Genomic DNA, 25,189 nt, shown 5'->3' on the forward strand with positions numbered 1-25,189 from the left:
CTGCAGCTAACTGCTTCCCCCCTTCTTGTAACAGCTGCTGCGGTCAGTGTCTTTTTCACTATTACAGGTTTATTATGCTAAATTTGTTTTCTAAACTGATGGAAAACCCAGTTCGTTTTGCTTGTCCTTAAGTTGTGGTTCTATTGCACATGCAAGGAGGTACATCATGTCTTCATATAAAGAAGTTACCTGTTTTGATAGAGGAAGTTTGTTTTAGGCTTGCTAGCCCACCCACCCACTCTTAGCAATCTCTGTTGAGGATAGGACTCTTAAATTATCAAATCTATTCTGATTATTATTAAATTCACAGACCAATAATAGTTGGTGCAAATAGCCTCAGTGGCGAGAAGTGCCTTTTACCAGCTGCACCTGGTGTGATAGCTATGATCATTCCTGAACCCAGAGAACTTGACCACAGTAGTTCAGGCGACTTAAATATTGTATTACTGTGGGGTTTCTCTTGTGCTTGGCCTGGAAACTGTAGTTAGTGCAAAATGCTGCAGCACAGTTGCTGACAGGAATGGCACCTCTGCTCGCAGATCTGCACTGGTTGCAGATTTGTTACCAGGCCAAGTCCAAGTATAAAAAGATCTTAACTGGTGTTGTTACTGGTGCCACAAAATACTTGCTCAGTAATTGTAAATATTCAGTCTTTTAGTGTGGCAGCACCTACACTTTGGAACGCTCGACATCAGGTAGAACCCTTCGCTCTACTCTTTGTTTATGCAGGACTATCCAGACATGTAGATGCTGACATACTTTTAATTTTTTTTTTTGGTTAATTTTAATTATTTTAAAATGCTTCATTGTTTCAGCTGTTTATTGATACTTTTTGTATTTCTTATAAACGGTTTAGAAGTTTTCCTACAACAAAGTGTATATAAATTTTATTTTAAAAATTACACAATGAAAATAATGATCATCACAGAGGAGCCAAAGAGTTCCTTACCATCTGCTTCCTAATTTGTGTTCAAAGTTTAAAATTGAACTTTTCGGTGGCATAGGAGGGTGATCCCTTAAACAAAAAGATGGTTGTGTAGGTATTCCAGGCTGTGTTCTTAATAAAAGGAAAAGTCAGCTTCTAAGGCCTCCTTTATACAAATTACAATATAAAAGGACATAGCCCATGGATTCTACCTTTCTAGTTCCACATTGACATTCATTAGGTGCAATTGTATTAAATCAGCCAGATAGAAAAACAGAGGGCAGACCATTAAGATGAATAAGCGTAAATGCCTCTCGTAAATTGCATTAAGAATGAAAGGAAAGAAAGGCACATACTGATGTCCCAACTTTGATACTGAATCCAGATTACATGAAAAAGAAAAGTCTTAAAAGGATCACTACTTACTCAATCACTACCAATAGTATAGAGGGAGAGAGAGAAGTCTGGATTTCAGGGAGGAATTGTTTGCTGCATATTCTTGTTCTGAGTGCTTTGCTATCATACATAAAGAGCAATGTGAGAGACTTCTACTTTAAATTAAAATTAGTCCCCTCTTCGCCTTTCTTTTTTTATTAACTTGACTCCTTTGAGGGACAAAGCCAAACACAGAAAAACTACTTTCTAAGAACCTGGTTAGAATAAGTATTAATTTGCAGAATTTTGCCACTTTTCTTTGATAATGAGTGTTTTGAAGTGTTGGGACCTTCCTGTGAAAGAGAGTCCTTTTGGTTTAGCAATATTTACTGGCAGTTAACATTTCAGAATTATCTTATTTTGCTTTTGGATAAGGAAAACTGGCTGGTTTATCATACTTTACACATTAGTTTTTCAATTAATTATTTATTTGATCCAAGCATCATAAAATTATATAAAAAACAGATTGTATTCAGATTGTGTTCCATATGGCTGGGGTGAAACTTCTGGATTAAAATTAAAGGAAAGAAGTAAAGAACCGCTGGAGCATGATTTCTGTTCTCATCCTGAAGCAAAGTTCTTAACCCGAGGTACTATTTCTGGGTTAGGTATTTGTATGCATATTCACCGCTTCACATTTTGGCACCTAGTACAGTGTTTCCTGGGTGGCGCTGTGGGTTAAACCACAGAGCATAGGACCTGCCGATCAGAAGGTTGGCGGTTCAAATCCCTGTGACGGGGTGAGCTCCTGTTGTTCGGTCCTGGCACCTGCCAGCCTAGCAGTTCAAAAACACATCAAAGTGCAAGTAGATAAATAGGTACCACTCCGGCGGGAAGGTAAACGGCGTTTCCGTGCGCTGCTCTGGTTCGCCAGAAGCGGTTTAGTCATGCTGGCCACATGACCTGGAAGCTGTATGTCGGCTCCCTTGGCCAATAAAGCGAGATGAGCGCTGCAACCCCAGTCGGTCACAACTGGACCTAATGGTCAGGGGTCCCTTTACCTTTTACAGTGTTTCCCAAACTTGGGTCGTCATCAGTTTTTGGACTACAACTTCCATCATTCCTAGTTAACAGGAACCGTGGTCAAGGATTATGGGAATTGTAGTCCAAAAAAACAACAACAGATGGAGAACTAAGTTTGGGAAGCACTGATCTAGTGCATCTGCATGTAGGACACACCAGTAGAAGGAGTGATTTGAATAGGCTTTCTTGTCATCTGAACAGAAAAGCCTACAGAATAATTATCCCATTTTCTCAGCTACACTTGAGAAGGAATTGGCTAACAGCCAGCCATATTTGCATAAAAAAGCCAAATGTGTTGCCACAAATTCAACTTCTATATCATTGGAGACCAAAGTACTAGATAGTGCAGACTTAGATTATTAAAATATTTTTTAACTAAAGGATTGGAAGACTGGAGGTGGCTTGATTGCTATGTTTCAAAAGAAGTATCATCATTGTATTTAACTATAAGAGGAAAAGAAAACCAAACACGTGTATAAAAAATTACCTTTCTACCGTTCTGTGCTAAGTCCTGATTAGAACAGAAATACTTGTGTTGGTTCTTTTTCTTATTTTTCCAATTGTAATACTTGGCAAGTATCATTAAATATAGGGACATATCTGACCCATATAAACATCTATCCATAACAAATGTGGAGTGCGCCATAATTGGAAAACCTTCCTGTTCCCTTTGTTGGAAGCTAAAATGTATCAGGATACTTTTACTGAATAGATAAGCTTAGGGCTGAGACTTCAGCTTTTTAGGAGGACATATGACCACCCACTTGACAAATGGGGCACAAACACAAGATACTGGCTCAGCGCCCAATGCTGCGTCTTTAACCCTTCAGCAGCAGTATTTATGTCAACTGCTTTATTAGCACAGTGTGCCATAGGATTGGCCTTTTCTCAGTTTAAAATCCTGTTTAGATGTAATAATGCAGCTTTACAAATAAGTTACTTCATTTCATAAAATTTATATACTGCCTGATTGCAAAAAGAATAAAACATCTGAACAACTTCCAGCACAATCTAACCTCAGCACCATCTTATTACATCTAAATTTACAGCATTCTTCTAACTATGTCTATTCATAAGTGAGTCCTATTGAATCCACTGGTGCTTACGCCTGAGTAAGCAGGTTTAAGATTGTGGTTTTCACAGTGGGATCATTATCTCTTAACATTTTGATTCCAAGTATATTTTTGTCTTGGTAAAGGCTACTGACTCCCACAGAGCTTGTTTGAAACTATGGGTTGAACCCAATGCTAGTCCTACTCACAGTAGATCCATTGAAATTAATGAACACGAGTACATAACTGACTTATGCGCATTGGTTTGCTCTGAGTAAACCTAGTTGGATACCACCATAAGTGCATTTAGGACTCGAATATGTAAGGGCCAGTTCATTTTATGTGCAGGCAGTTGTATTTGCTACTTAAGAAACTGGTGCTTGTGGTGACAGCTTACATTATGCAGGGGACATGTGCTAGGATGTTCAAGGTGGTGTACAATATATACGATAAAAACAGAAATCCTCAAAACCAATACAATTATTAACATTTTTGGATAATCAATAAAATTTAAACAGTTGTATTAAAAGCTTGCTTCCAGAGCTCACAGTGGTGAAAGCCCCAAAAACCTTCAGTTGCCAAACTTGGAAATAAATCCTACTGAGTTTAATGGGGCTTACTCCTTAGTAAATCTGGTTAAGATTACAGTGCAATTCTATACATGTTTACTCAGAAATAAATCTCACTGCACAGTTCACTTTATTCCCATGGGACTATAGTTTTAATTAACTGTCAACCTAGGCAAAGATACCCTGCTTCTCTCCCATCCCCCAAGTGTTAACTGGGTCTGTTCTATTTGAGTTGCATTATGATTTTAAAATCGGGGGAGGGGGGGCGACGGCGACAACAAATAACACACCCATTCTTACTCTTCTCCCAGCATATTATCATATCTAGTTTTGATGTTAAAAGTAGGTAGAAAAATAATAAATGAAGTAGGAATGGTTGAGTAACACATCACTACTTACCCTTATGCCACTAAGTATATCCTGCAACTAAACAGCTGTTAAAGCTTCTTATTGTGTAAGAAAATGTGAGCAATTTCATATAAAGATCCTTTTAAAATCCTAATGTACTATCTCGATAGCTTCCTAAATGGACGGGATTAATTTAATGGAAGTGCAGATGTAATAAAGTGCAAAAGCTTTGGAGCGTAAGATGTGCATGCTGGTTTTTCAAGAATGTAATCTTCCAGCTGGATATAAAAATATGAGTGACAGCAACACAAAGTTTTTATTATGGTCGTCATCACAAAACACTTCTTTCTCAATCTCAACTGTAAAAATCTCAACTAAAAAAATATATATACCTTAAAAAACCAACATGGTGGAAGGATGCTCACAGAACCCAAACAACTAAATTGAAGTTCAGCTCAGAATGCTGAAATATTCTGCAAATCAGCCGAACACTTGAAAAACAATTCCCAATTCCAAAAATCACACAGAAATAATAAAGGAGCTAAGAACATGCAATTATCTCGTCTTGGCGAAGGTACATAAACATCTCTGTTCCCAGCATTAGCCCATTTTGCATCACTTGCGTTGTTTTATGCATGTCTGATGTGTCAAAGTATTGTGACAAGGACCCTTTGGTCTTTAAACAGCTAAAAATTGGCTGATGGTGCTGCTTTTTTTTTTAAAAAAAAGGATGATACATATACTGGCGCGCAAGGTCCTGAATGGTTTTGGGACCCAAGTGCTGAAAACCTCCCTCAAGAAGCCCTACCAACCCGACCCTGGTGAGGACCTGCCCTTTGGCAGTCTGGGAAGAAAACGTGCGCGCGACCTCATTTGACTACGGCCCTACGAGGATGTTCAGCGCAACTTAACGAGCCAAGTTCCCGCCGCGGCTTCGGCGGCGCTTGTTCCCAGGCAGGCGCGCGCGCGCTCATAGGGTCGGAGCCTGACTGAAGGGGAGCAGGACCTGCCATTTCCAGAGGCGGGCAGGGGGGTCGGGCCGCAGCAGCGGCTCTCCGGCAGGCCCTGCCCACCGTGTGGAGACAGGCCCGCTCTTTCCCCGCCCCCTGCCAGGAAGGGCTCGGTTCCCTTGGTAGCGACCGCAGTAGCGGCGGGAATAACGGGCAGAGCCTGAGGCACCTCCAGGATGTCGCGGCCGCCTCGGCGCGCCGTGCAGCTGGCGCCGAGCTCTCTGGCCCTGGTGTTGCGCCGCCTGCAGCAGCACCAACAGCACGAGGAGGAGGGAGAAGCAGCGGCAGCGGCGGCTGCCCCGGGCGAGCCCGAGGCGGAGAGCTGCGGCGACGAGGCGAGCGGCGCGGCCGTCTTCCAGGCGTTCCGGCGCGCCAACGCCGCCTGCTACTGGAACGGCGGGCTGGCGCGCGCCGTGTCGCGGGTGTGGCTGCAGGGCTGGCTGCGGGGCGGCGTGCTCTTGCTGCAGGGCCCCGCCGCCCCGCTGCAGCTCCTCCGCGACGCCTGGCTTCGTAGGGCGCTGCGCCCGCCCAAGGGCTTCCTCATCAGGGCTGTGGGTAAGCGAGCGAGCGAGCGCGCAAAGCAAGCCGGCTGGCCAAGCCAGGGGCGCAGCTTCACCAGATCACCTGCGCAGCTGGGGCTCCGAAAAGAAGCCAGCGCGCGTGCCAAGCTCCGTCAGATTCTCTCCTGGTTCCTCCCTTTACCTTGTGGGTCCGATCCTGGCTCCGTTCCTTTCTCTGCCGGATTCAACCAAAACCTGGACTCTTTATTTGCCAGGTTTTGCTTTAAGCTGATTCTGGGCCCTTCAGGTTTTTTGTTTGTTTAAGGATGCTCTGAGCCCTAAAGCACGTGTGATAGTAAGAAAGTGCGTCTTGAGCACATGCTGAGTGTTTTTCTCCAGTTCCAGACTCATGTACAGCCAGTTTTCTCGCCTTAGGGTTTCTGATGCTAGACCAACATACCCAAGCTAAGGAGTTTGGATCTGCCCAGGGCTTGGTTGAGAGACTACTTATGTTCCAGCTACATGTGGGGTCGTATACCTCACTGCTGTTTTGCTTGTGCAGAAGGCTTCCACTTCTGTGATGGAATGTTCCTCTCCCTAGAGGACCCTCTGGAGCAGATTCTGAGGGTGTGCATGCAGAGAAAAGGGAAGTCCCATTGCAAGAGTGGGACCCCATGCACAGTGTTGGATACGACCCTTATAAAAATGAGTGATAAGTATTAGGGGTTGTTTTAAAAAGCCTGGTAGTACCTTCTGCATGTGTAATGAACAGTTAATGTGTGAAGAGTGAACACAGACCTTATAGAACATTTGGGAATGCAACATCAAGGGACGCTGGCTGGAACTGATGAACCTGATACAGCTACCAGGTGGAATTTGCTCTACATGGGGACTATCCCTATGTGATGCACTGTGGTGTGTAATACTTTCTCTGGTACTAAAAACTCGCTCACTTGTGTATATTTGTGGTAGTGTAGACTGAATGGCCCTAATGAGGCACTGCATGTTAACGGTTCACTATGTAAATTCTTTTAAAGCAGCCTCCAAGCATGCATGTATTCAGAAAAGGTTGCTTCCTTTCTCTCTCTTTCAACCCCTTCGTTCCATAATTCCAAACTCCTGTCCTTCTTTGTGGTGGGAAGCCCTTGACTACAGTAACTCTGGCAAAGAAACATAGGGCAAGAAGTAAGCTGTTATCCCTTAGAGGACCAAGGTTTTATTAAATAAAGAAACCAGTGGAAAGGAGCACCTGGACTAGGCATTTCTTCTTAGGCTTAAGTGATCTGAAGCAAAAAAAACCCAAACCAAACAAAAATCCTCCAATGTTTCCTGTCAGCTGGGGATGCCATTTTGACTGTAATCTCTTCATTGCCTAATACCTAATGGGTTCCTTAGCTCACAGAAAGAACCTTGCGGTCATGCTATTGTGTGCAGGGAGATGGAGGGTGGGGAGAAGGGTAAACAAGGATTTGTCACACAATGTAGGTGCTCCGAAGGTTAATCTGTTCCTTTCTTGCTGTCTCTGTGGAGCTAGGGAGAGCATACTGCTTTTTAATTGAAAAAGAGGAAGGGTATTTTATTTCAGAGAGAAATATGCTCCTCCGGGGGCACTCATGTGCCCTCTTGATAAACAGCTAACTTATTTAAAGAAAAGAAAAAAAAGGCATTCAAGCAGGATGAAAATATTCTTGTTTTAACCACTGAGATGTTAGCAATCTTTTGCCTCGCCTCAGTAAAAGAATTTTTTAAAGACTTCCTACATAAACCTAGACACTTAAATATTTATATTTGTGTGGTTTCGCTTTGGTGAATATTAATCTCCCTTGGCCCTGCAAAATGGGGAGCTTGTATGAGTTTGGTGACACCTGTGTGCATAGTAAACCCAGTATTGTAGAGAAAACATTGCTGCTCCCATAAATGTAGCAATATTCTGCCATACCCTCTGGTGCGGTACTCTTGGTGCCATATTAAGTAAAGGCAACATATAAAGGAAATGGTTACAAATGCAGAATTCTATAAACATTGTTGTAAGTTTTCACTTAACAGCTATCTCCTTGATCCTGCAATTGGATCCATATGGGAGACTCTGGTGCCCATACAGAGTCCTGCTGAAGTTAACCGCCAAGTAATACAATTCCTTCAGTGTTAGCTGTTCAGGAATTTCTTGCAAGTGGTCTCATATTCAAGTGCTGAAAATCCATTGAGAAGACGACTGCACAGCATCCTTTGTTTTAAAAAAACTTTCCCAATTAAAGTAGCTGAAAGTTAGTATTTCCAGGTTTCTTGCCTAATTCTACAACTCTGTTTATCTTAGTTTGTTAATGTAGAATGAATGAGTTTCAAGAACTGTACTGGTGATGCTCTTGTGTGACTTCTTATGTCCAGATGAAACAAGATGAGGCAAAAGTGCCTTGATTATTTGGGAGTTATCCTCCTCCTTACTTCCTTGCTTCAGCCTCTGATTACCATCTTAATAAGGTTGAGGTTGATATTGGTAGAATCTCTGGCTAATCATATCTGTAGGAGTTTCCTAATATTGTAATAACATCACGAACATTCTTAAGAAAAATGCCAACTATTAAGTGCTTCACATTTATCATTCTATGCAACAAGTATGTAAGAATGGCCAGTTCTGGAGTCAGACTAGAAGGTGGCAAGGTCAGTGGGCAGTGAACCCCTATATATAGAATGATGAGGTGAGACAACTTAAAGCACAACAGAGGCACCAATACTTTTCCACTACAAGGCTTCATTTTTAAATGAATAATCTCCTTAAGAGTTACACTGATTTCTTCCCCGTGTCACTTGAGAAAGATTCTTCTTGCCTGTGTGAATATTACCTGCTAGAATATTTTCTCTTTTTCTTTATCTGTTACATGCAAGAAACAGCTACCCTTTTACCCTTTGTGGTGTTTTCATTAGCCGATAGGTATTTTATTGCAAGGGACCCGGGTGGCGCTGTGGGTTAAAACACAGAGCCTAGGACTTGCCAATCAGAAGGTCGGCGGTTCGAATCCCCGTGATGGGGTCAGCTCCCATTGCTTGGTCCCTGCTCCTGCCAACCTAGCAGTTCGAAAGCACGTCAAAGTGCAAGTAGATAAATAGGTACCGCTCCGGTGGTAAGGTAAACGGCGTTTCTGTGCGCTGCTCTGGTTCACCACATGACCCAGAAGCTGTACGCCGGCTCCCTCGGCCAATAAAGCGAGATGAGCACCGCAACCCCAGAGTCGGTCACAACTGGACCTAATGGTCAGGGGTCCCTTTACCTTTTATTTTATTGCAACATGAATATTTTCACACATGCATGGCCATAACAAATTACAGTTGGATTATAGCAGGGGTAGGCAACCTAAGGCCCATGGGCCGGAAGTGGCCCATGGAGGCTGTTTAACCGGCTCACGAGCCACCCCCAAACGAGCCGCCTGCTCAGCAAGTCCCCGCGCGCTTCGCTAAACCAGCACAATGTGGGGACTCTCTTCCACGGCTCCAGATTTTTGGCATCTGGGCATGCATAGAAGTGATTTCTGGCGCCGTGGACATGCACAGATGCGATTTCTGGCGTTACACCGCACCGGTCCAGTCCATGGATGATCTCCGCGGGAGTGATCTGGCCCATGCCCAGTAAGCCTTGCCGACCCCTAGATTACATTACTATACTGAGGCTTCCCTTAACAAAGCACAGAGAAGGGTGCTTTGGAGTTTGGATTACTGATTATCTTGGATCACTTTTGACATGGTAATGTGGCAGTCGTAGAGTGGTCTTAGAAAAAGGTAACAGATGTGTTATGCACAGCAGTTAATCATTAAGCAATATCCTAGTTTTATGTCAATTTACAGGCTTGTTTGAGCCTGTGGATCTGAGGTGTATGCATATTACAACAAACTACCTCAGCTTATAAAGTGGTAATTATTAACACTCGCACAGGAAAAATTGGAACAATAACTTTCTACAGAAGTGAAAGCTGAGAGCTGTTTATCCAGTGAGAGTCCTTTCAGGGCCCTTCCAGACGATAGTGTGCCCCCCTCCCTGTTTTATTCTTCATAGCCCCATCTTGGTCCAGTGCCAGTGGCACGATAGCCAGCACCTGCGTAATGTACTGGGAGTGTAGCTTTGCACAGAAGGATAATATTTCTACTTCTCCATCCCTTTTAAAATGGGAAGATATGAAGTTCTGCACTAGAAAGGCAGAGTGCATAGCTTCCAGAAAGTTAAGGAAAAAGAAACCACAAGGACCTCAAAATTGCAGAGCCCTGCTGGCAATACCTTTGTTTCAGTGTTAGAAACTCAGATAGATAAGCTAATTGCCAAATGGCACCTTAAACCTGGGTTATTGTTTAGGCACCATTCCCCCAATAATGCTGCTGCTGCTGCTGCTGCTGCTGCTGCTGCTTCTTCTTCTTCTTCTTCTTCTTCTTCTTCTTCTTCTTCTTCTAACAATGATAATAATAAATTTCTATATCGCTTTGTAATTTAAAGACAAAATCTCAAAGCGGTTTACAGCACATTAAAACATCAAATAAAACAATACAGAATAAAACAAATTCAAGCTTCAAGGAAAATATTTCAGATCCTTCTCTAAGTGACATGTTGCTTTCCCCATGTTTATTTACTGCGTAATTTATATAGCTGCCCCATAGCAGAAGTACTCTAGGAAGCAAGTGTGGTGTAGTATTTAGAGTGCCGGACTAGGACCTGGGAGATCAGGGTTCAAATCCCCACTCAGTCATTAAGCTCTCTGAGTGACCTTGGGCCAATCACAGCCTATTAAGATACCTCACAGGGTCGTTGTAGGGATTAACTGAGAAGTGGGGGTGAGCCATGTACTCTTTGGAGAAAAAGTGGGATATAAATGCAATAAATAAGCTCTTCTGCTAACCTGCTTAAGAAAGCTGGAGGGGCCAGCCAGATGGAGATGTCAACCTGGCATCCAGAGATCTCCACATGGTTGCAATTGGACCCGCACCAGTAGCAAAACGTGCCTGGCACCTGGTGCCTGGCTTATTTCTAATACTGCTTTGTTTTTTATGTTTTGTGGGCCATGGCGATATCCACAGAGAAGTTCTCCTGTGCAAGCCTCATTACGATGCTCTTGTGGCATTCCAGTCTACAAGAATAGGATTTGTGCAGGACATTCCGCCGCTGTCCAGGCAAGCCAAGCCAAGGTGCTTTCCCCACACTTTTAATTTTACAACAGTTGAAAATATTGTGCTTTCAAAGCTCAGGGCTAACATTAGAGCTGCATACCAAGCTACACAGGACAGACTCCTTTGGCCCAGTAAGCCATCTCCTCCTCTTACATCTGTTCCTTTGTGTTTTCCTGCTCCCTGTGATGTCTTTCATTCCTGCCTCATTCCATAAAAACATCCAGTTGCCTGTTGAACACGTTCCTGTGACTTGCCCTTGTGGCTTTTACCTTATAACGTGTTCCATATGTTTGCTGGGCTTTGAGTGAAATGGTTTCAATTTAAACCTGTGTTTCCTTTCACTAACCACCCCCACCCCAAATATATCCTTAAGGGCAAGAACAAGGCCTATGTTATATACGAGCTTCAGGAACACAATCGTTTGCCGCTGACTTTTGTGCTTCATATTTTGATTGCTGAGCCCAAATAATCCTTCCTTCCTCGTTTTAGCTATTGCTTGGTATCGTGTTCTAGGTATTCCTGCATATCCTCTGGAGTACTTTGGTTTTAGGTTTCTTCAAAAATCAATGGCCCCTTTCAGTTGCTGACACAGTAATTTAAAAGATATCAGTCCTCTGAGATGGCTTGTGCTTCATTTTCCTATTCTGCTACGCTTTCTTAGTCCTGTTCAGAATTAGGACTGGTTCATATGATCGCTAACCACACACACAGTTCCTTTGCCTTGCCCAGGACTAGATCACAATTTACTTGTGCCAAACTGATTTCCTGAGGGCTGCAGCAGAGCCACAGAACAATGTGCCTAAGCATACTCTGTGTGTGTGGTGGAGCTCTCATAAAATATTTGACATGGAACGACAGAAATAGGGGTCCTCACAGAAAAGCAACCAGTAATGTGCTTAGTGGTTACATAAGCTAGCCGTCTTTTGATACAACCTTAGTGGCACCAGATAACCTTTTTTGAGTTGAGGGAAAAACAGTGAGTTATGTAGCATGGCCTCTCTCAGTCTCCTTTGTTTTCTTGGAGTGAAAGTACAGCAGTAATTAGGGAGGCCCAAGTGCAACTCTCCACTTGGCCATGAAGCTCACCGGGTGACCATGGGCCATTCATCACCTCTCAGGGTAGCCTTTCTTACAGGGCTGCTATGAGGATAAAATGGTAATGGGGAGGAGGAAACCGTGTGTGCCATTTCTAGCTTCTTGGAGGAGAGGAATATAAATTAAAATAAGAAATTAATTAGCCAAAAAAGAGAGAAAGATTGTGCAGCACACTGTTTCCTGCAGTACAGGCATCCCCCCACTTATGTGGGGGTTATGTTCTGGTCCCCTGCATGCAAAAGTGAAAATTGTGTAAGTGGGGGAGCGCCCTCTAAACATAATTTAAATGCCCTCTCTGCATTTAAATCCAGCTTCCCTTTTTGACTGCAGCCCATTGTGTTGCACTGAACTTTTGAGGGTCCCCCCACTTTCAGTTTGTTTTGGGGGAGCACGAGAACCAAGGTTGGAAGGGGTGCCTTATCCCATAACACTTTAGATCCTAGCCACTATTTGTGGGGAATATTTATATGTTCATGAACCAGTTCTTTGCCCTTCTGTTAAAGGAACTGAGAAAATTTTCACCTGGTTAAGAATTAACCACCTTTTAATTGTCTGGTCTTGAAATTAAACCTTTATCTACAGAGGATAATAATTAAAAGGCAGAAAATTAACGGATGTCAACTAGTGACCCTGTAATTAGTGCTGGGTTTAGGTTATTGATGATAGATGATGTTTGTGGTATGTTATGCTTACCATAATAGTGAAAATGCTGCTATATGCCACAAAGGCTTGTTGTTAGTAAACAACTGTAATGCTGGCTTGGTTTGGTTTCAAAGTTGGGAACAGGTTTAGAAACGGCCCCCTCCCTGGTCCAAGTAGCACTGGCAGTGATTGATTCAATTTCAGTGCCAGTTTTCTAATATTCATCTTTCATAATTTCTGTTTGAAATAAGATTTTGCCAGTGGCCACCTTTTAAATTTTATGGCATTTTCTGCAATAGTTAAAAAACCACCATAAAACAAGTAATAGGGGGGTAACGGGGGGTAAGAAAGAAGTAATTGATAATGAGGGAAAGCGACAGCTTTGGTAATGGGAAATTAAAACGTATATCATCATTTTGAATATTTGGGCAGCACGTGCAGTCAGGAGCATTACATTGGGATGTTAAAATGCAAGGGAAATGTGTGTGTTTTTAGTAGCACACCTGAGCTTTGCTTAAATGCCGAAATATTCATGAAACTTGTTCTAGCCACTTGTTCCGTGGGACGTGTCGTCTACCAATACCGCATGAGCTTAATGAGGGATGGCAAATGAGCAGACGGTTGTGTGTTTTTGTGCTGCTTGGATTCCTTCCATGACTGCCTGCCTTTCATCCGTGTTTTGAACCCACCTGGCAAACGAGCCATAGGTTTGAAAACTCATGGCCCATTAATGCTGGACTTAAGAAGTCCTCTTTTGTTTTGAAAACCATTCATAATCATTTCATGCATTCGTACGTTTTAATGATACTCTTATGAAAAACATCGTCTGAAATCCACAGAATATCCTTGTAATGGATCAAATAGTTGCTGAAACAGTCTTCCAAATACTTTTGCTAATGCTGGTTGCTTCTGCCTCATTAAAAGGCTAGCCAGGGAAGGCCCGCAAGCAGGTCAAAATGAAAACAACCAACCCTGTTTGTTCACACCATGTGGAACTTAAGAGGTATACTACATCGTAACATACTGTTTAAGCTCCTGAATCGATCTGAGCCTTCTCTTTATGCTGTTGGCAAGAACAACATCCTGTGACAATTAACAGAGTAGGGAGTTTGTTTTAAATCTGTGCTTCTTGGTTTGAAATAAAACAAAACTAACCAATTTTGGCCACAGGGAGAGGTGGCCGGGGGTGGGGATGAAAGCCATGGTCTTTAAAAAGTAAATGGGGGTTGGTTGGTTGGAAATTAACTTTGAGATGGAATTGGCATCAGTCATTATTCACCTATTTAAATCCTGAGTTAATCCTATACTCCTGTTAATGGAGTATAAGGATTTATTTGATCCATTTGACTGGTGAGGCAAGAGAAAGCCAGTCACCTAATAAATCGCCTATCACTGCCGGACAGATCTGTGAATACTCTCATTGCACCTTTTCTCTCTCTCCCTTTTAATTAGCAGATGAGTTAATAAAGGACTAAGTGTGTGTTGCAATCTGCAACACGATGACATGCCATCATATGTTGATGTAATCTAAAAATGTGGAATTAAGCATAAATACATTCAAGCAAGCAATTGAACAGCGGTCAAGGTAGTTGTTTAACTGAGCAGAGATGCCCAAGTACAGTCATACCTCGGGATGAATACGCTTCAGCTTAAATATTTTCGGGTTGTGCTCCGCGGTGACCCAGAAGTAACGAAGCGCGTTACTCCGGGTTTCGCCACTCACGCATGCACAAACGCTCAAAATGATGTCACGCACGGAAGCAGCGAAACGCGGCACGCGCAGATGCGCAGTCACGTCCTACGCTCGCTTCAGGATGCGAACGGGGCTCTGGAATTGATCCCGTTTGCATCCAGAGGTACCACTGTAATCGATTAAGCTTTGTTCTCATACTTCTTTTATCACAACTTTAATAACCGAAATGATTGCAAAAGCATCCTTATCTAATACATGGTGCTTTATAAGTCATCGAATCCAGTTATGTCATGGTACAGTAGAAGGTTTTGGTTATTTTAATTTACTTGGATGATCTGGTGCCAATTTTTTTTAAAAAAAATATTTAACAAGATTTATAATCATGAAAACTAAGCGGTTTACATGAAACTGAAGTCAAACCTAACTTATGTAGCAGCTAACCAAACACTGCAGCAGTGAAGAGAATGTAGTGGGAAGGAAGCTTATAAGCAGGAATTTTGGGGTTTGCCATTTATGCTAAGCAAATGGACTCTACAAAGTTGAAGTTCAAGGCAGCAGTTAAGCAGTAGAATGAGTGACAGGCAGAGCAGGAAGGGGGGCAAGGTTGCAGTGAATCGGTCCAGCAAGTTGCTGCAGGAAAGTCCTAACAGTGATCACCAATGGAATGCCCAGGACCTAAACTGGCCTGGAAGAATTTACAGCTTCATTTAAAACTCCTAGCCAATTGGGAGACTTGGAGCTTCTATTTAATATGATTCCTCATTCGTGAAGCTCTTTGAGTTACAAATTCAAAAGAAGACTTGCTACATTATTAAAATACTAATTAAATGTGGCCCAAATCCAAAGAAAGCTTAATATACAATTGAAATCAGGAGGACCTGTTACTTGCTGCTATTATATGTCCCATTAAGTTCAATGGGACCTCATAGTGTGACTTTCTTTGGATTTGACTGCAATGCAAAACATTGTGTTAGAAGAACTGGGGCAGTGGAAGAACTAGAGGCAAACAGGCAGAGGTCTTGTGTAGAATGGAGCATTTTTGGTAGAAAGGAGGACACTGTCAAGTTTGTGCTCCATCCTGATCTTCAGTCGTAACCCCCCACCCCAGGAAGCTGGTCCTGTAAGGAATAAACTCTTAATTCTGATGTCCAGATATAAATAAATAGAAGCACCACCTCCTCAAAAGATACAATGCACAAAACGCAATTTCACAAAGTTATACAAATGCTACAGCCAATTTAAAAACAAGAAAGAGGAAGCTACACTTTACAGAGCCATCCTTTCCCTAAGATTCAAAGCTTGCTGGAAAGTGTTAGGATAAGGCAGAAATGCCTCTCCACTGGTGGAAAGGAGCTTTGCCCAGGAGGGCAAGGGACATCTACTACACCCACGAAAAGCTCCTCTGGCATTGCCTGCAGTAGGGCCTGAAATGACATTCTGTGGGCTGGAATCAAAGGAGTCTCTTCATTCCTCCAAGAGGCTTCAGGACTGAGCTCAACTACACCACATTGACGCTGTCATAGTCAGTTCTCCCTCACTGCTTTCAGTGGGGTGGACGACTTTACAAAATATGGATTATCTGGGCCAAAAAAAGAAAGACACCCCTTTGCAACATGTCTTGCTTTGTAATTGGTTGACAATCTACCACTTCACTCCCACCACCACCACATATTTATTATACAGTATATTTATTTTATTTGCCACTTTCTACCCAAGTCAGAGTGATTTGCAGCAGTAAAATTAACACAAATACGGTTCATGCAAGTACAAAAGTTAAGATCAATAGCGGCACACTAAAAGTGATCATTCACTAAAATCATCCTGCCCTTTTAACAGGGAGTGTTCCACCTTTCAGCTTATAATGTCAAGTTGCCACTGATGGTTCCAGTTACCATCTGGCCGGAGCTTATATTTCTCTAAGCATTTATTGTTTTGCAGTGGTCCAAATGACATAATTAGCAAACCGTTCTGTTATGTGACTTGGGAATCTCACCACTACATTGCAAAACTTGTTAGAATTCGCCGTTAATTTCTAATGGCTAGGGCTATATTTATTCCTCACACATACAATCTAGCTGTGGCTCTCTGGTAGTGTCCGCTTGCTTCCTTTTCTTTTTCGAGAAAAAGTTGCTTGTCCTCATTACCACTCAGTGCATAAGGGAGGTGCTCGAAAGAATCTCTTAAAATTGGGTAAATGGGTATTAAAATGGAAAATATGACTCAATTAAAAGTGATGTACCTGGGACAAGAAATCCTAACTTCACTCATGCATTAATAGAGTCTGGACTGGTAGTTCCTGGCCAGGAAAGAGATGTTGGAGTCATGATAGCTCAGGCTTCCTCAACTTTGGCCCTCCAGATGTTTTTGGCCTACAACTCCCATGATCCCTAGCTAGCAGGACCAGTGGTCAGGGATGATCGGAATTGTAGTCTCAAAACATCTGGAGGGCTGAAGTTGAGGAAGCCTGTGATAGCTGAATGAAAATGACCTATTTATCTTTGTGCTGCTGATGAAAACTGATTTAGGCTGCACACTGTCATTTGCTCCTAAGAATAATCAGTATTGTGAACTACCAAGTATGTTCAGCTTTAATAACCTTAAAGTTGAGCTCTAGTGTACAGCAGATCTGTTGATCATAACAGATTTGCGCCGACTCACTCTACATCTGAATCGGAATGTTGAAGGGAAGACAGAAATGTGCTACCTGCCCAGTGAAGGCACCATTAATCCAGCAACACTCAAGTTACAAGGACAGAACAAAACATCTTTTTATGTTGGTGAAGCGTATCTGGAGACTTTTTGTTCCCTGTGTTTTGTTATCTGACTCTTGTATTGCAGATGACTTTCCCACATTGAGTTTCGGTATATGCTCTGAAAATGCGTTCTCAGATTTCGCATGTGTAAACAATTATCTGTGTTTGAGTAGACTGGTAAAATCATTTGAGGGTCAATAATACATGAATTTTTGGCAGGTTGCCTAGGCTGGAGTTTGTGAGGTTCTTTTTTTAAAAAAGTTACTTTGCTCACTGTAGAAGTTGAGCTGTATTTTTGCAATCAATGGGGCTTGCATTTGCTGTACCTGATGGGTGCCAGGTTCCTTTGTTCTGGGCCAAAACAAATATTTTGTTAAGCTTTAAATATATTGTTATGAGAAGTGCCATGCCAGGAGGCATTTCTGCCACCACAGAATGGTAAGCACTATATTCCTGTTGGTAACCAACCAAGAATTGCTAGGTGCATGGGTTTCTGGTGCCAGGTCAACATATTTATAGGATTGTTGAAGCAGAGATATGACTTTATGTTCACATTTGTACAGACACCAAACTAGATTTGTGGATACACCAGTGAGTGGAATACTTTCTAAGTAAAGATGGTACTTCTGAAAGCTGATGGTACAGACTTGTGCAAACAGAAGTCCTCATGCAGGGTTTCTGCTGATGGGACTTGTTAGGTGCATCCTGCTCAAAGTGTTTGCAATCCAAAATAGCTAAGGATATGAACAATGAACCCAACTGTTGTGATGTGTGTGTTTATCCCCTATACAATTCATTTGTGTAGATTAACCTTTATAAACAGATGGATAATCTTGATCTTTCAAGATGCCCTTTCATGATGGGTTCTGCTGTGTTTGTTAAGCTGAAAAATATGAGGGCTTGAGCAATGTGTTAACAATAGCCCGAGAGAAGCGTCATTGGGAAGAAGTTATGCCACCACACATGTTGATGCTGGTCTACCTTGTTTGGAACTTTGGCTTTTCCTGGAAAACTAACTTTGTAATACTGTCAAAGATAGAAAATAGCCATTTTAAGGTGTGCTTTGCAAGAAACGTGAAACCAGCTTTTCCATTTACAGTAACTAGCACCAATGTTATACTATTCACAGTGTTTTTTTCTTGAATTCCCGTTCCACACAAAGCAAGCTGACACTGATTTATACACCTGCTGGTAGTAGCTTAGCAACGTCATAGAGGAAATTCTTAGGAACTTCTCTAAACACATTCTGTTAAACAGAACCATTGCCAGTTGTAAAACAGAGGTCAAGAAGTGTTTAACAACTTCTTCAAAAGGGACTGTTGTTTACTTTGTTGACTTAAAGAGAAAATAATCCTAAAGAGACCTTTTCTTGCCCTAGCTGTAACACAAGACAGCTGTTTTGAGTAGGCTACATTTAATTTAAACCTCAATTATATTGCATTACTCATTGAAGCGCATAAATGTCTTGGGAAGAGTCCTGTAACACCTTCTAAAATGTTTAAACAGACTGAGTGTTTCACATAGTTCCAAGGAAAACTTAGTGTTTTCACTTCATATGGTATGTATTTGGGGAGAAACCAGAGAACTTAAGTGATGGTCTAAGCATCCGAAGACACATATCTGCCTGCAGCATCTGCTTAACATGCTTCAAGATGTTTGTTTTTGAGCTAATAATTGCTAAAATGGCTTTTATTTCTTTAGAACTATGATCATTTACCCATCATGCTGAAGCTAAAAGAAGCCAACATTTTGAAAGGGCAAGGGGGGGGGGAGAAATACTGTATTCCAAAGTAGAAAGGAAGTTCATTTCTTTTCCCCCCACCCCTCTCTATTCCTTTTAGGTGATGTATCGCCAGTGCACATGAATCCCATTTCACAGTCCCAGTTCGTTCCTTTGGCAGAAGTCTTGTGTTGTGCTATATCTGATATGAATGCAGCTCAAATTACCGTTACACAGGAAACCTTACTGGATCAGCTGGGGAAACATTACCCAGGTAATCTGTTAAATCATGGGTTGTTGACACTTCACATAAACATTGGACTCAAGGGGGGTTTGCAGCTAGCAGAGTGAAAGAATGCATGCTGTCTGGGGCCAGGAAAGCAATTAGAATTCCCTTTGTAAATCAGCAGATGAAAAACAAAACACAGGATCTAAGTGTTCTAACTCACACTGCATTACAAATCTGGGCTGCCAGCTTGCAGTCATCAAAATTCATGGGGGTTGGGGGGAATTAGATATCAGGAGCATAAAGATGGTTGTGTGAAAACAATGTGGGCAAAGAATATACCAGATGAGCAAACCTACATGATACATGTATTTGTCACAGTAACACTTTCCATTTTCAGTATATTATATTTACATCCAAAAACATATAAGTAGTCTTTAGTGTGTGTGATTTTTTTTTTTAAAAAAAGATCCCTCATTAGGCAGCACCGAGGTGCCTAATAATATAATATCCAACTTTCCTTCACACTTGAGCACAGGAATGAGAAGCCTGCATCCCTCCATACTTTGTTGGATTTCATCTCCTTTCAGCTGCAGTCAGCACAGCCAATGGTCAGAGATGGGAGCTGTAGTTTAACAACATCTGGGGGGCCACAGGTTCTGTTCCCCTACTCCAGCTTTATCATGAGTGAGAACAGAACCCAGGATGAAGCAGTGCAGATATGAGATGGGTTGATTCTCAGCGGCTGAAACCACTAGAGATGGAGCAGATCCATACACCTCTTTTTACTTCCCCCCTCATCAGAATGAATGGCAGCCATTCTGTGTGGCAAAAGTAGCATGCTGGAGACAGCTGTAAATACCGGCACTTAATGGCCTGCCCTTGTACACTTTGTGTCTGCAGCATGGAGAGCATGCAAGGACCTCCCCACAAGAGACTCCTGTGTCAGTCTTCCTTCCATGTATGTCCCACTCATCATAACTGCAGGCAGTTTGCTGATTTACAAATAAATGGATGTTATGAGGCTTCACCTTTACAAATCACCCTTTGCTGAACTGGAGCGGTAAACTTGCCTTTTGCTTAGTCTAATTGAGGGAAATGAAGTTGTAGGAGGTGGCTCATATTAAAACAATGAGTTTAGCTACATCTGTGCAGAATGTGCCTTTCCCTCCTGGACTGTGGCAGAAATCAGAACCTGACTGCACTTCCACTTTTGGGTCCAAGCACTTTTCTTGGCTGCAAATATATTGGCAAACTGCCAATTCTGCACTTCGCTTTGCTTTGTTGTACTGCCCATACTCTTGAGTCAAAATTTGCTACTAATCTGAAGGGAATTGTAGGATGTCAATGCTGAGTAAGCCCCCTTTGCCCTACTAAGTGTGTTTGCTTCTTAATCCTAAAAATGGCTCAGTAATTTGTGTGGTAGGGGTTTCACTAGCCACCCTGGAGACTCCAATGAGCCTGTAAGGATTGATGATGGATTTTGTCTGCAGGTCACGCATTTGAAAAACCTTCAGTTTGGAAGCATTCTAAATAAGTATTTTATTGTTCATGTTTTGAAGCAACCCCTTTAGTGTGTATTTGCTGCCCCCTCTTGTCCAACCGGGAGAAGACATATTGCCTTTAGCATTAAAGGAAGACAATTGTTCCATATAAAAATCTATGGTGCATCCATATGAATAAGTTAAAGTCAGAAATCAGTTAGCTGTAAGCAATTAAAGTCAGAAATCAGTTAGCTGTAAGTAATCCCCCCTCTTTTCCATTTGGAAAAAGATTGGGGCTGCAGTTGTATGTGCACTTACTCAGGAACAATTCCCATGAAACACAACAGTAATTTATTCTGAGAAAGCACACACAGGAGCAGGCTACAACAGTGGTTTACGGCATAAATTTGTTCTGACCCAGAAATGTGGTAATAGTTATAAACTATTTTTCATATTGACTATGCCACAGAAATGACTAATACTATAATATCATCCCTTTTATTCTAGGTATTGCAACTCCCACACATGATATTCTATATAGTACACTTGGGATGCTAATTAAAGAACGGAAGATATATCACACTGGGGAAGGATATTTCATAGTGACCCCAAATACATATTTTATCTGTAATAATGCTATGAAAAACAACAAGAGGGTCCTTTTGGAAGATAATTGCCCTCAAGAGCCTTCTGTTACATACCTTGTAAGCGTGGAAGATGCTGCAGAACTTCTACAAAATAATTTCCCTATTGCATCCCATTGCAGATCCTGCCATTGTTTCCCTGGGCAGACTGCAGTCAATGAGCAACATGTCAGCCCTCAGCCTAATGGGAAAAGTCAAAAAGGGTCTTGTGAATCCAGATTTTCAGTTCATAATCAGGCCACTAGTACACTTGGTGAGAACCGTTCTTGTGGAGCTGCACACTATATGCAGTCAGGGAAAGAGAAGGAGAAGATTAAGAAGTTTGGACTTAGCCTTTTCTGGCGCAACACTTCCAAGAAAGAAAAACCAAAGAAAGTGCACACTTCATTTTCCGCCCAGTTTCCTCCTGAAGAATGGCCAGTCAGGGATGAAGATAATTTGGATAATATCCCACGTGATGTTGAACATGAAATTATCAAACGCATTAACCCTGTGCTGACTGTGGACAACTTAACCAAGCACACTGCACTGATGCAGAAAATAGAGGAGCAGAAAAAATATATCAGTAAAGGAACCTCTACAGAAGTGTTGACAATGAAGCACAAACATCTTCCCAAAGGGTTCACTCAGAAGAAACAAAATAAAGCTGCAAAGCATCGCAGGAAACTGCAGTCCAACAAAGAAAAGCACGTTAATAAGTCACCAAGGGAGTTTAAAAGTGATGACCAAATACCAGCTAATAGCAAACTGGAAAACTGTATTGAACATCCATCATCTTGTATTACAAATGAAACTACAGTTTGCAATCAGCAGTTGTGTGAGGATGCAATCAATGTTGAATCTCACTTTATATACAAAAAAGAAGTTACTAATCCATTTAAAGATATTTCTTGTAAAGGGAATAGGTCAGCAAAAGGACATAGGAGTCAGAAAAACTATGATGTAAAGTTCGGAGCTCCAAGATCAGAGAAGAATTTCCCACAGTCCTGGTCTCTGGATTCCTCAAGAACTGTGGACTGTAAAGCTAAGCAATCAGTCAGCATCAAATGTGATGCTGAAGACGACAAAATGAAACAGTTAAATTACCTACAATGCAAGGTTTTACAAAAAGAAGTCAAATATAGTTGTCTAGAGGAAAGTGCAGCTTGCAAAGGTAATTTGCATAGAAGGGCAGCCCCAAAAAGTATGGAGATGCAGGCAGTGTCTAACACTTCTGCTGCATTTGTGGATGAAGCAGTAGTGGAGAAAATGCATCCTCAGAACTCCAGTCAAACTCACCAGTGTGATCAAACTGGCTTGCTGGGTCAAACAGCACTCCAACCAACTGATACCCATCTTCCCAGTGAGGCAGATGCTCAACAATTTAAACAATCTGAAAATATTGTTGCTCACAGACAAAATGATAATTTAAAGAGTGAGTGTACTAACATGAACAAATGGCTTGAGTCTGTTAACCCACAAAATGAAAGATTCACTTATGATAAACCGACTCCATATCAAGAATTGGATGATGGTAACACTTGTAGTTCTCTATATCATGGTGATGAAGAGCAACATGATGTGGATTTGTCCAAGCCGCAATCCAGCCAACTCCCATATAATTCTTCAGATACAGGGAAATGGAACAGCATAGAACAAGAACTGGGCTCAACTGTGTTGGGAAATGGAAGTGTTAATTCTCATTTCTCAAGGTACAGAATTGATACAGACGGCGTTGGTCCCTGTGAGTGTGAAGAAAATGAATTCCTTGGTTTTTCTAGATCTAAGGATAGCTTAAAAGAGTATCAGAAGATGAGCCCAGAAGGAGGAAGTTGTGTGTGCCACCAGCTATCTCAGTTTGCCTACAAAAGCAATGAAGAGCGAGAGGATGTTTATGAACGTGGGCAGACACCTGATGCTGCTGAACCCTGTTTGTTTGATTTCTATGATGTGCATGAGGCAGAGACCAGAGTTTGGCAGAAGTCAGTAAATGAAGTGGGTGGAAAATTAGCATCCCTGATGCTGCCACCAAAAGGCTGGGAAATTAAGACAAATGATACGAGAAAGCAACAGTTGTTGGATAAAACTGATGCTGCAGTTCTAGATCAGTGTGTCCAGTATGAGCAAAACCACTTGGAAGGGACGGGAAACCACAGCATAACAGGAGACAGCGGGATAGATTCTCCAAGGTAAGAACAACTGTTACAAGTGACTTTCTTAAACACAAAGAATGTTAATGGTATTTCTTGTACACATATGTGAATCGTACTTTAAGGGGTTTTTTAACAGGGCCTTCAGCTCTGCACTGGAAAAATGCAGATTTCCTATTGGCATAGATAACTCTCAACTCTGTTCACATGGGCCTTTCAGGACCTTGCAAGGCTGGGAGAGCACAGTCCTATAATGAAACATGGCATTTTCCTTGTCCTTGAATGCAAGGAGTCCTCATGAATGCCTCATGAATAACTTTGCCCACTTAAACAACCTTTTAAATACAATGCTCTAATTGTCACATGTGTGTATGAATGGTCAAATCATGTATACCACTACCAAATTCTGAATGGCAAAGGTAGGTGATTGTATTCAGTCAATCCTGATGTAAGGGACCTTACGACATGCCCAAGTGTCTGCAGGGATAGCAGGTGGTAGTACAGAGTACTCTTACTGCAGCACAGCAGGTGGAAGAAGTCCTCTTCTCAGTACTGTCACTGTACACTTGCTTCTGTTGCTCAGGAACAGCACTGCTAAAGAAAAGCGGAAATCAGGTATTGCAGGAAGGCAAGAAAAGGCCAGGAAAGATATCCCAGTAAGTGGGTCTGGGTAAACTGTCAAGTTAAATAATGTATACTATCCTTCACTAACCTGGTGCCATCCAGATGTTTTTGGCTGTGGCTGATGGGAGTTGTAGTCCAAAACATCAGGAGGGCATCAGGTTGGTGAAAGATGATGTATAAGGAACACTTGCTGGCTGCATCGTATTATGACTCCATATTCCTTACCCTTCAATTGAAATAAATAGTATAATTTCCATAATATTCTTGAGCTGATTCAAAAGAAAGATGACTTTTTTGTACTTGTTTAGCCACCCAGCATTTCTTTTGGTAATTTATGGAGAAATAAGTCACTCTGAATGTTTGAATATGGAAAAATAGGTTTCTTATTTAATCTTCTGTTTTACAAAATAATAATTTTTAGAACACAAAGTCTGGCATCTGCGAATTCTGCCATCTTAGATGGACTGAAGAAAAGACGAAGTTTTCTCATGAACTTGGAAGGCATAGAGAAGACTATACATAATGGAAAGACTCTGACACGAAGCTCCTTGCTTCAGTTGACTCCAGTCATGAACATTTAATTTTTCTTATCAGGTTTTGATAATTCCTTTGTAAATATGTTAATATATTTACTGTAAATTCTTTGAACTGTCGTATACATTAAAGTAGGTAAAATCATTATATTCTCATAATAAGATGTATTAAAACTTTGTAATAAGCATTTTTTCCAGTGACTTTCTCTAATGTTTTATTTCTAGTAATAAATTATATTGCAGAATTGATGATCTCAAGTTGCACTTTATTCCGATTGTCTCCACAAACCATTTAGGATGCCAACTTGTTCCAAGTGTCCCATGACTGTGCTAGATCAGTCCAAGCAATGATCCTAAGGGTAATTACTGATGCACCCCAAACCAGGAGTTAATGCGTACGCATGCATGCATGCACACAAACACACACCCTTAGCTGTGCAGTGATTCCAGTGAATTTGGTGGTCAGGATAGAAGTCCCATCTTCATATAATACAAGTTTATTTCAATTTGCTGCCATAAGGTGAGATGATGGCCACTGGCTCAGATGCGTTTTAAAGGGAATTAGGCAAATTCACAGGGTACAAGTCTAGCTGGTTTTAGCCATAACAGTTAACTAGAATATCTGTGTTCAGAGGCAGT

General features: G+C 41.7%; 1 protein-coding gene across 3 annotated transcripts; it reads left to right on the top strand.

The window, feature by feature from the left end:
- The first annotated feature begins 5,324 nt into the window (after positions 1-5,324).
- Positions 5,325-24,792, top strand: STOX1 (storkhead box 1). 3 transcript variants are annotated; one of them, XM_083503288.1, is made up of 4 exons: positions 5,325-5,917; positions 19,032-19,184; positions 21,128-23,432; positions 24,439-24,792. In XM_083503288.1, exons 1-4 carry the CDS (start codon positions 5,539-5,541, stop codon positions 24,596-24,598), a joined length of 2,997 nt encoding a protein of 998 aa, XP_083359414.1. In that variant the 5' UTR covers positions 5,325-5,538; the 3' UTR covers positions 24,599-24,792. The 3 variants fall into 3 exon arrangements, with proteins under 3 accessions (XP_083359414.1, XP_083359416.1, XP_083359415.1); XM_083503290.1 differs by having other exon boundaries at positions 5,494-5,917; positions 19,032-19,410; positions 20,241-23,432; XM_083503289.1 differs by lacking the exon at positions 5,325-5,917 and adding an exon at positions 6,987-7,047.
- The last annotated feature ends 397 nt before the right edge of the window (positions 24,793-25,189 follow it).

This window comes from Podarcis liolepis (assembly GCF_965112155.1).
Source record: "Podarcis liolepis genome assembly, chromosome: 5".
NCBI classification, from domain to species: domain Eukaryota; kingdom Metazoa; phylum Chordata; class Lepidosauria; order Squamata; family Lacertidae; genus Podarcis; species Podarcis liolepis.